The 12,040-nt window shown below is 42.2% G+C and overlaps 1 protein-coding gene across 4 annotated transcripts in view; it reads right to left on the reverse strand.

The window, feature by feature from the left end:
* CARMIL1 (capping protein regulator and myosin 1 linker 1) overlaps nt 1–12,040 on the reverse strand; it is a 313,766-nt gene that overhangs the window by 72,257 nt on the left and 229,469 nt on the right. For all 4 annotated transcript variants that reach the window (XM_040460656.1, XM_040460654.1, XM_040460655.1 and 1 more), the window contains one exon: nt 2,439–2,614. In XM_040460656.1, coding sequence (XP_040316590.1) covers nt 2,439–2,614 — 176 coding nt within the window. The remainder of the gene's footprint in view (nt 1–2,438; nt 2,615–12,040) is intronic.

The following is a 12,040-nucleotide window of genomic DNA, read 5'->3' on the forward strand; positions in this document are numbered from 1 at the left end:
TGAACAAAAGTTACCATAATGTTCAGTTTTAGTGTCTCTTGCCTGACCTTACGCAGGAGTCCAGACAACAGAAAGTAACACACTAGTTAATTTTAGAGTTTTCACTAATAAATCGGCCACCAAGCTGTCAGTCGGATAGCTGGTATTTTAGTCGGAATTTTACCTATGTGGTATTCCCAAGAATTCAAACTCCATTACTGTGTCTTCAGTCTGACCAGTCCTACCTAAATGCACATACGCACAAATGTACATAAATGCACAATACATTTCAAGGTGAATGTGCTAAAGAGATACATACTCACACTCCCACATCGACTCATGAGTTCCGTCTGCTCTTGAAGTCAAGAATTGTAAAGTTTTGACAGCAGGGAAAGGAGTTATCAAAATAAAATTTTTTAATCACAAAGCTAAGGTTGAAAGTATATTTGTGTAACAGGGAAAAACCTTTCTAACCTAAAGGCAGTAATTGGCATTGGGAGTTTTCTGCCAAGGAAGATTTCGGATGGCAGGGTGGCAAAACGGAGGCACTAACTCTTTGATGCCTCCATTAAAAATCTTCCTAGGAAGGGGCGCCTGGGTGGCGCAGTCGGTTAAGCGTCCGACTTCAGCCAGGTCACGATCTCGCGGTCCGTGAGTTCGAGCCCCGCGTCGGGCTCTGGGCTGATGGCTCAGAGCCTGGAGCCTGTTTCCGATTCTGTGTCTCCCTCTCTCTCTGCCCCTCCCCCCGTTCATGCTCTGTCTCTCTCTGTCCCAAAAATAAATAAACGTTGAAAAAAAAATAAAAAATAAAAAATAAAAATTTTCCTAGGCTGAAGATAAAAGGACGTTTCATTAATTCCTGTCTCCGAAACAAGGTCCCAGTAGCTACTTGGTTTATCTAATACTTTACTATTCCCCAGAGGTGTTCACTGACAAAATTCACCTGGGTCTCATTAAAAATACAGATTACTGGGTCCTACCCAAACCTCTGGGGGAGGAGCTGGGGGGCTGGGAATCTCATTATAACAAGCATTTCCTCTCCTTTTTTCAGCCATGTTTGGAAAATTTACTCCCTCATAAAACTATAGAATCAGTAGTCTATCTCCGGTTCTCTCCACCCCACCCTGAACTGGGGAGGGGTGGTTTATCTGTCTCAAGTTGTAGCACCAAAAATGATCCTTTAAATACAATGCACTTAAAAAAAAAAAAAAAAAGTCTCAGGATGGTTCTATCATTTTGTTACTGGATATTATACTTCCTTATTGGACTTCCAAACTGCAAACTTTGTAGGGGGAATGATTCCACTTAAGCCCCATTGCACAGATGTACCTGAATGTCTACACAGGTGTAGATGTACAATTTTCATCCCACCAGTGCTCAGGGCGATACGTTATAAAAAGCCAGGCAGGGACTTAATGAACACAGAGGCGAGTCACTGATGTAAAGCGTTCTATACTGCTGTTCACTTTTCAGAACCTGCCCCTTTTCAAAAGAAGTGACCATATTTGACAGAATTTGGTGCAATAAAGGCATCAGAGTACGGTCCATTGGCAGTTCAACCCATTATGACGGAAGAATGGCGGCCAATACATTTTTCCTTCTTCGTACAGAAGGGGCCTCAACAAAAATCCCAAAACTCTAGGTTCAAGAAATATGAAAGCATATCTCGTAAGGGCTAGCTAGAGTTGATAAAATCACTAATCTGCAGGGTCCTGTAAATCCTCTACATGTCTTTTCATTTCTCAGTTCCTTCAAACTGTATCATTCAGCTGAGTCGGCACTAGAATCTTTTATTTTTAGAAACCCCAACACACACACGGCTGCGTCTTAGACCGAGACTGTCCCATTACTGCAAAAATCCTCGACCCTCAAAGTCCCAAGATCGAGCTTCAGTATCTAGATTGTGTAACATTTTTGGCTTCTTTTAATTCTTTTTCTCAAAGGCTGTCATTCAGTTACGTATCATTCACCATGTGTTGACACAACTCCTAATTCTTCAGAGGAGAGCTGGGTTTTTTTAAATTTTTTTTTAATTTTTAAATTTTTTTTTTTTGCTACATCTAAATACTCTTATCAATAAGAAATGGTTAAAATGGAAAAAAATGGGGAAGTTCAAATATTGCTGAACCTGGATTTGGTTTTGCGTCCACTGATTCCCCAACTGAGACACAATGAGAACTCGTGGAGCATCACTCAGACTGGGAACCACCTGAGTTTCTACGTGAAATAAAACCCTTAGAAAGAGCAGTTAGCTGTATGCTCTTTAGTAACGCACGCGTTCTTGTGGAAATGTGTAAACCTATGCATTTATGCACAGCTCTATTTATATACAGTCGGCGCCTATCAGACATGCCTCACGCGTTATATACGGAGACAGCCAACAGTAACGGTCTTCGCGGCTGCTCCCACGGCATTCACGGAAACCACAGAGCCTCGGTTTATTAACATCGTAAACCTACCTAATTTTGTTAAGGATGTCAATTCCAGACTGCTCCAACAGGACATTTTTAACAAAGGTACGTGGGATGGAGATCTTTTCAGTGCTGGCATGAATCAAGTCTTGTCGGATGTGGGCTTTCTTCATCACGTTGGGACACAGATCCTCGGCAGCGTCGACCATGGACTCGAGCAGCACCTGCAGTGTGGCACGAGCGCAGGGGAGAGGTGATGGCGGGGCACAGGACGCACCTGCCATAAGGCTGAAAGGTGGTTATAGCACGACGCTGAGCCCTTGGACGGCAGGGCCCAAGAGGGAGCGCGGAGCACGATTAAGGATTCTGAGCCGCCCCGGGGTGACCTGTGACCATTGATGAGCACTGATCTCAGGTAATCACTTTAAATAAAATACCCGGCAGGCCGGCATCGGAAGTGGCCGGCTGTGCCAGGTGCACTTGATGCCAGGCATTCGTAAAAAGATGTCAAAGGACACATGTCGAGCCTTTACTCGCCACCTTACCACACCAGCTAGTTCCCCCTGCTGCTAGAAAATAAAGCAACAGATGCCCTTTGACTATATCGAACTTGACCTCTTGCGTGATTTTGTAAATCACAGAAACCCCAAATCAGGGCGAACCATTCAAGAGCTCTATCAAAACATCAGTAGCAAAAGAAAAAAAAAAGAATTCCACAGATTTATTCTTTTAAAGGAAAAGTTTTAGTGCTGAGTCAAACTGTAATTGTTACAACAACAAGAAACAACATGGATGACGGACACAAACATTTACGGGGCACTTTACAAACAACACTCAAAACATGCTTAAGGAGCACTCTAGAGTTTGTCAAATCTTTCTCCACATTTTATCCTCCCGACATCTGTGACGATGGGGGGCGGGGTAGGGGTTCACACGATCACCATTTTGTAGTTGAAGAATGTGAGCTAGAGAAAGTTAAATAACTTGCCTGACATGGACGAGACGGCTTGTAGTGTGTGAAAATGGCACCAGTATTCGTGTCAGATCTAAATCTGAACTGTAGCTGAGTGATACCAGGCTGTTATGGCTTTCCTAATTTTACTTTGCTTGTGTATAAAATGGCAAATAAAAAAGTCCTTGCCTTCCAAGATCATTGAAGATAAAAGGACATTACACACGTAAAGTACGTAGTATAATGCCCAGCGTGCAGTGAAAGTTTCGTCAGGGTGCCTGTGTGGCTCAGTCGGTTGAGCTCAGGTCACGATCTTGTGGTCTGTGAGTTCGAGCCCCACATTGGGCTCTGTGCTGACAGCTCAGAGCCTAGAGCCTGCTTCGGATTCCGTGTCTCCCTCTCTCTCTGCCCCTCCCCTGCTCACACTCTGTCTCTGTCTCTCTCAAAAACAAATACTAAAAAAAGTTTTTTATAAAGTTAGTCTATCACAGATCATATTATGAATCTGTTTCCAAAGATACTACTTTTAACGATAAGATCTCAGTTTCTGGAAGCCAGCGTGATGCCATTACTATTCCGGTGTGAACAAGGACAAAGTGGCATTATCCTGGACGGATGGGTACAGGCTCTGTCCGCTCACATATTTACATCCAAGCCCAATCCCACTAGTGACATCTCTCATTCTTCTATAGGCTGGGAAGCAGAACGGCAGGATCTTGTGAAACACAGAGGTAGAGGAGGGGAAGGCAGCCACCTGAGAAGTTTCCAAAAGCAACTCCTATTTTGACAGCACTCTGCCCCTATTATAACTCTAATTACTGGTTTTGCACATTACTCTGAGAAAGCTACAAGCAATGCAAATAAGATCGTGTAAGACAGATTATTTTCCTCGTTGGCATGAAAAGAAACACACTCCGGTCCAGACTGCATAGCAGTCCAGCCCTTCCGATAAGAATCTATACTCCTCCACATTCAGCCTGGTTCAAGCATTACCTCTTTGAGGTGACCTTCTTGATCTTACTGTCTTTATGGCCTTTCCGCCCCAAGCTGTGTTTCATGACATTCTTTAGTAACACCTAGCATCTGGTGGGGATCTCAGAAATTAAATGCGTCATAAAATGGTCAAGAATGCAGTACCTTTTAGCCACTTGGGTGTGAAAGAACCCCTTTGAGAATCTGATGAACACTCAACTCAGAATAGTATAAAATTTTGCGTGTAACTTTAGAAGTTCATGGAGAATTAGAGGCACCAGACTCCAGACGTACAACTTGCACCTGACGGCAACCGCAAACTCCTACCCTTTATCGTCAGGACCTAGCACGCCTCTTGGGACATCTCTAAAAACATAAAAAAAGTGTTACAAGCCCAGGGACTCACCGAATGTGGGTACTGAACAGTGCATCTTTTCTTGGCTAGTCTTCCCTCTCTCTGTTGCATTGGTTTGTCTACCTCTGCTCACTGTCCTAATTATGATACGTCCTAATATATTGTTAAGCAAGACTACCAACCATCTTGCTCTTCGTAAGCATATGAGCTATTTCGAGCACTGCTTTTCCATATACTCAGAATTAGCTCTGTCAAGGTCTGTTAAAAATCTCTTGGGAATTTCCACTGAATTGTGTCCAAGAATAGATGAGTTTTGGAAAAACTGGCATCATGGGATCCCGTCTCTTCTACTCAGAAACACGACACATATTTTACTGTTTTAGACTTTCTTTTAATGGTTATTCATTTTTTAAAGATTTTTTTAATGTTTATTTTAGAGAGAAAGAGAGCACGCACAAGATGTGGAGGGGTGGAGAGAGACAGGGACAGAGGATCCAAAGTGGGCTCTGCGCTGACTGCAAATGGCAATATCTCATTCCTTTTTTGTTGTCGAGTAATATTTCACTGTGTGTGTGTGTGTGTGTGTGTGTGTGTGTGTCCATTCATCTACTGTTGGACAATGGGCTACTTCCGTATCTTGGCTATCGTACATAATGCTGCAATAAACATACAGGTGGATACATCTTTTCAAATTTGTGTTTCTGTTTTCTTTGGGTAAATACTCAGTATTGGAATTATTGGATCATATGGTAATCCCATTTTTCATTTTTGAGGAGCCTTCATACTGTTTTCCACAGTGGCTGTACCAGTTTGCATTCTCCACATCCTCACCAATACATACTTCTGGTCTTCTTGATTTTAGCCACTGTGTCAGGATATCTCCTTGTAGGTTTGATTTGCATTTCCCTGATGATTAGTGATGTTGAACATCTTTTCATGTGTCTGTTGGCCATTTGTCTTCTTTGAAAAAATGTCTATTCAGGTCCTTTGCCTATTTTAATTGGATTATTTGGGGGGGGGTTGGTATTGGTATTGACTTGTAGACAAGTTCCTTACATATTTTGAATACTCACCCCTTATCAGCTATATCATTTAAAAATATCTTTTCTTATTCAGTAAACTGCCTTTTTGTTTTGTTGGTGGTTTCCTTTGCTGTGCAAAAGCTTTTTATTTTGGTGTAAACCCCAGAATTTAATTTTGGTTTTGTTTTTCTTGCCTGAGGAAACCTATTTAGAAAAATGTTTCTTTGGCTGATCAAAGAAATTACTGCCTATGCTTCCTTGTAAGAGTTTTATGGTTTCAGGTCTCACATTTAGGTCTTTAATCACATTTTCAGTTGATTTTTTATGGTGTAATCAAATGGTCCAGTTTCATTCTTCTGCATGAAGCTCTCCAGTTTTCTCAGCACTATTTGTGGAAGAGACTGCTACCCTATTGTATATTCTTGCCTCCACTGTTGTAGATTAATTGACCATACAAGCTTGGGTTCACTTCTGAGCTCTCTATCCAGTTCCACTGATCTGTGTGTCTATTTTTGTGTCGGTACCATACTGTTTTGATCACCACAAATTTATAATATATCTTGAAATCTGGAATTGTAATGCCCCTGGCTTTGTTCTTCTTTCTGAAGGCTGCTTTGGCTATCTGGGGTCTTTTGAGGTTCCATACAAATTTTAGTATTATTTGGTCTAGCTCTGTGAAAAATATAGTTGGCATTTTTGTGGGGACTGCATTAAATTTGTAAGTTGCTTTGGGTAGTATGGACATGTTAACAATATTGATTCTTCCAATCCATGAGCATGGGTTATCTTTCCATTTGTCCATGTCATCCAATATTCTCTATTATTACTTTTTAAAATTACTTGATCAATTACTGGTAGTCATATTCAGAGTTTTCCACCGCAATGAATTTGTTGATTTCTTTTCGTAATTGTGTCCACTCGTTCTTATATACACGAAGCCCTAGGACTAGACGCATACACATTTGAAATTATGTGTTTCTGGTAAACTGGATCATCCAATGACCTATTTTATTTCCAGTGAGGCCTCTTCTATTGTATCACTAGGTTTGGGTGGGAGCATTCCCCTGGTGTGGAGCTGAACCTTGTACTGCAGAATGGTTAGGTTCATTGTCACCTGGCTAAGCCAGTGGCTGTGAGAACCCCAAATAATCTCAAACGCTTCCTAATGACCTTCTAGGCAGGCAGTGAAACCCCTGGTTTAGTGTCTCGGCTTCAGTTGTTACATGAGAAATCGTAACATGGATATTTTACTTCCTGTCTGAAGCAGCACTGACCAATGGACCTTCCTGAGATGATCAGTGCCGTCCAATAAGGGAGCCACTAGTCACGCATGGCTATGGAGCATTTCAAACATGGCGAGTGCAACTGAGAAACCGAATTCTATGTTTTTAAAAGTTAATGTTAAATTAAGTTTAAATGACCACATGTGGGTAACAGATAATACACCGGAGAATGTAGGTCTAACACTGATGTCCTAAACATTTTCCCGAATAAAACTAGGATGTTAGATTGCTCTTCCTCATTCCCTATTGACTTAAATACTGGGTTCCAATATTTTATTTATATGTACTCCTAATTTCACAGCACAGACTAGGTATTATACGATAAACTATACACTGTTGTTTATAGTCAATGTTTGTCTTTACCCACATTTGGTATTTTCCCTTATTATTCTTCCTTATACTTGCCCCAAAGTATATTCTTTAGATGTTTATTTAGTGTAGTCTAGTTACAGTAAGCTATTTCAGTTTTTGTTTCGATGCAAATGCTTTCATTTCACCCTTATTCTTAAAAATTAGGTGTGGTGGGGGGCGCCTGGGTGGCGCAGTCGGTTAAGCATCCGACTTCAGCCAGGTCACGATCTCGCGGCCCGTGAGTTCGAGCCCCGTGTCGGGCTCTGGGCTGATGGCTCAGAGCCTGGAGCCTGTTTCCGATTCTGTGTCTCCCTCTCTCTCTGCCCCTCCCCTGTTCATGCTCTGTCTCCCTCTGTCCCAAAAATAAAAATAAAAACGTTGAAAAAAAAAATTAAAAAAAAAAATTAGGTGTGTTGGATATAGAATTCTTGGTTTACACTATGTGTTCTGTATGTTGTCTCGGGAGCATGAAGATATTCTTTAATCATCTTTGGCTTCCACTGACTACTGATTTGAGAGCTGTCTTATCAGTCCTAATATTGGTCTTTTAAAAGCGAAGATGGCTTTGCCCTCCCTGTGGCTCCTTGCAATATCTTTTCTTTGCTCTCAATGTTTTTCACTTTTCGTTATGTGATTGTAGACGCGGATTTGCTCTTATCTGACATGGGTTATCGCTGGACTCCCTGAACTGAAAGACTCTGGTCTTTCAACAATCCCTGAAATTCTCAGCTACCACCTCTTCAGTTGTTCCTTTTACTGTTCTGTCTTCTCTTCTGGAGATATAAATTAGACATAAACTTCCTCACTCCTTACAGTCTCCATTTTGTTAGACCATGTTACGCTACCTTCAGACAATTTGCAGTAAGTGACCCTGTATTTGAAATGTGATAATCAGATTTCACTTTGCCGCAATGACAGTTATGAGGGTCTCTTATTTCTTAACTGTAAAAACAACTAACACTACTCTGAAATCCTGCACAGTATTTGTAAAATAAATTGGGTGAATAGCCTTACCATGGCGGCTACACTCCCATATTCTTGCAGTGGGCCAAAGACTTGCTGTAATTCACTACCAGCCAATACAATGTCCACACTAAAGGGCCCTGAAATCTTTCTTTTGCTTTAGAAAATAAGTGTAGGGAAATAAGAAAACTCAGAGAACTCTTGTAGCCAAACGGAGTTAATACCTGCGAAAATGCCATCGATACCCCTCAGGCCTCATTTCCTTCATAAATCTGAAATTTACCAGTGATGTATTTCACAGGTTACACTGGGAGTGAGTAAGAATTTCCAAAGCCAAAACAAGCACTCTGAAATTTAAGACCAGAAGGGAAAAATGAAGGTTTCTTTTATGTTAAAACGTTCAAATCCCATTTATTCATCCACTATTACTGCTCTTACTCTGGGAATCAATGTTAGGATCAAAAAAAGGGAAAACAGGAGGAGAGTTGTCCTTTTAAAATACCTAAAACAGCCTAGTCCAGAGAAAATAGCACCTCGTTTCAAAGGGATTTCTCCAAACTTAATGGCTTTCTTCTCTTCCAGGAAGTCTGCTAAGAAGGCGGCTCACCTGGACATTTCTTTTGCTTTTCTGAAAGGATATTTTTTGAAAGACGGCTCGGGAGCTAGTGGAACTTATTCTTACCCAATGTTCAAAATGTCTACCGTTGGCCCTGGTGTAGGACAATGCTTAGACACAGGGACACCGCTGACCTGCTTAGAGCACGGAGCTAGGAGCAAGCCCGGGGCACAACCCCAGCCCTACTTGTCCCATTATTTGAAAATTCACTGCAATAAAAACTTAATTCTACAAAACCATCCCATCCATGTTAGCTTTTGCCAGTGTAACACATGAATTTGAAAGAGTTTGGGAGACAGAGAAAGGACTTCTTTTAAAAACAAAGTTGATATTAGTAGTGAAATAAAGAAGGACCATTGTAGTTTAGTAAAAGAGTTAATATGGATTCTAATAAGACACATTTTTCCGACGTAATTTTAAGAAAATCAAGACGCTGAAAGGCTGTATAAGTAGACAAATGGGGATTTTTATAAATAGTGAAACGATGTCCATAAACTAGAAGTAAACTAGATGGAAACAGAGAGGAAGTAAACTGCCTGCAGTCTATTGAAAGTAGTCTACTGCACACAGTTAAAAGGAAACTCATGAGCAACTTTTAAGTAAGAGGTCACAATTGAAGATTTGCTCTGATTCATGCCAGACGTTCCCAAAGGGAAAGGAACTTGCAAGGGGACTGAAGAGTGAAGAAAACAAGCAAGTGGGGAATATAAAACACGGGCCACTGAGGAGCTGGGACCTCGGGGACCCGAGAGCAGAGAAAGGCATTCTCTGGACACACAAATAAGAAAGTCGTGATGGAGGCCCCCAGTGGGACTGGCCAGCAGCAGAAGATGCGGGAAACGTCTATTTACAAAAAAATAGTTTGGGTCCTAAATATATTGCTACTTTTCCAGGCTTTTAAAAATTCAAAAGCTTTCTACTTCAGACCTCTGCCTTCTACTCCCTCCCAAGAATGAGAGGTGAGTCCATGGCAACCGCTCAGTGCACAGAGAAGGAAATGGGACAGAGGGAAGGCAGACGGCTTGTGGTTTCCACCAGTTGAGACAAACACAGTCAGCAGCTGTTCGACAAGGAAGGTCCTGTTGCCGTGTCTGACGTAGATTTAGATGCCAGCCAATTTTTGGCACGTAAGGAGTTCTCGCACATACATTAAAGGGAAAAATTAGACAGTAGATACAAATATGCAATGTATAAAAGAAATACAAATGGCTAATAACATTATTTGACTTATACTGCCTACTAAAAAGAATCCAAGGGACAGGGGTGCCTGGGCGGCTCAGTCGGCTAAGCGTCGACTCTTGATCTCGGTTCAGGTCACGATCTCACGGTCTGTGAGTTCGAGCCCCACATCGGGCTCTCTGCTGATGGCACAGAGCCTGCTTGGGATTCTCTCACTCCCTCTCTCTCTCTGCCCCTCCCCTGACCGTTCTCCCTCAAAATAAATAAACATTTTTAAAAAACCCAAAGGACAAAATGAACTTTTTCTAACCCTTTATACTGACGAATATTAAAAGATTACTACACAAATACTGAAAGAGGGTGCAGCAAACGCAAGCAGTTGCACATCAAGGTATAAAAGACCACTGGACCTAGGAGTGGGTCAGCTATCGGCATTGACCCTAACTGGACTAATCAGAAATTAGACAATGAGTAGGCTGGCTGCGAGATAACAGAAAATACATACCGGTCTCTGGCCCCAGTTCCTGGCACAGAGCTCCGAAAACCCTTGTAATTTCCTGGATACTAGGAGTGTCTTTTGTTCTAATGGGGTGACGCTGGGTGGGCTTCTGAATGGTTCCGGATGAGGGCTGGTCATTGGAAAAGACCGAACCACGATTAGGAGGTAGGAGTTTTCAGCCCTGCTACACCTTCTCTTGAGAAGGGAGCATAAAAAATGCAAAAAGTACAGGGTGCCTGGATGGCTCAGTCGGTTAAGCATCTGACTCCTGGTCTTGGCTCTGGTCATGATCTCACAACTTCTGAGCTCGAGCCTTGTGTCTGTGCTGACAGCGCGGAGCCTGCTTGGGATTCTCTCTTTCCCTCTCTCTCTGCTCTCCCTGGCTCGCATAGTCTCTCTCTCAAAATAAATTTTAAAAACTTTAAAAAATTTCCAGAAAGTACACGTTCAGAGAACTTCCAGACTGGTGAGCACGTGGAGGCATGGGGCGGGGGGCTCTGTGACAAGATGTGGCAGGTTTGTGCCTCCCCACGGACCCTGCCCTGGGCCTGCCTTTCATCTGAGTATTCATCTGTACCGTTCATCACATCCTTGAATAGACTGGTAGACGTGTTTCCTTACCTTCTGTGAGTCGCTCTAGCAAATTAATCCCACCTGAGGGGGGTGATGGGGGAACCTCCGATTTAATTATAGCCAATCGGTCAGAAACACAGGTGACAACCTAGACTTCCTGTTGGCATCTGAATTAGGGGTGAGGAACAGTCTTGTGAGACTGAACTCCTAACCTGTGGGGTCTGAACCTTCTCTGGGTAGACAGAGTCAGAACTGAGTTAAGTTGTAGGGCACTCAGTTGGTGTCACAGAGAATTGCTTGGTGGGGGGAAATTCCCACACATCTGGCGACCAGAAGTGTCAGGAGTGAAGCTTTCGGTGTGAAAGTGAAGGACAGACAGGGGGACAGAGGTTTCTGAATGCACTGGTACATCCATGTCATGAGATACTGTGTCGCCATTAAAATGATGGTGATCATTCACTTTCCTTGAATTGTATTCATGACCTTGTACCGAATATAAAAAGTATTCTGGCGTAATCATGTAGATGTAAGATTGTGCGTATAGACACGGAGTGTTTGGAAAAGTCACTAAAACATGAAGAAGGACGCCACTCTGGGATCTCAAGTGGTTTTCACTTTCATTTCTTTTACACTTATTAGTACTGTTTCAACGTTTCACAGACTGAGTTTCCTTTCGTAAGTAAGAAATAAATAAACAACAAAGATAGCATCCTTACATATCTTGTCCTTCGTGGAGGACAAAACATTAGCTAACAAATGATCTGGCAGGGCTCTACCAACCAGCCAGTGGTCCTTTTTCCGCCCCTTTGTCTCTATTCAGAACGGATGCAAAATAACCACGTTAAAAAAATTAAATAAAGACAATACACAAACAAGAGCCCCTCT

This window comes from Herpailurus yagouaroundi, unplaced genomic scaffold (genome assembly GCF_014898765.1).
Source record: "Herpailurus yagouaroundi ecotype Mexico unplaced genomic scaffold, PumYag 250, whole genome shotgun sequence".
Taxonomy (NCBI): domain Eukaryota; kingdom Metazoa; phylum Chordata; class Mammalia; order Carnivora; family Felidae; genus Herpailurus; species Herpailurus yagouaroundi.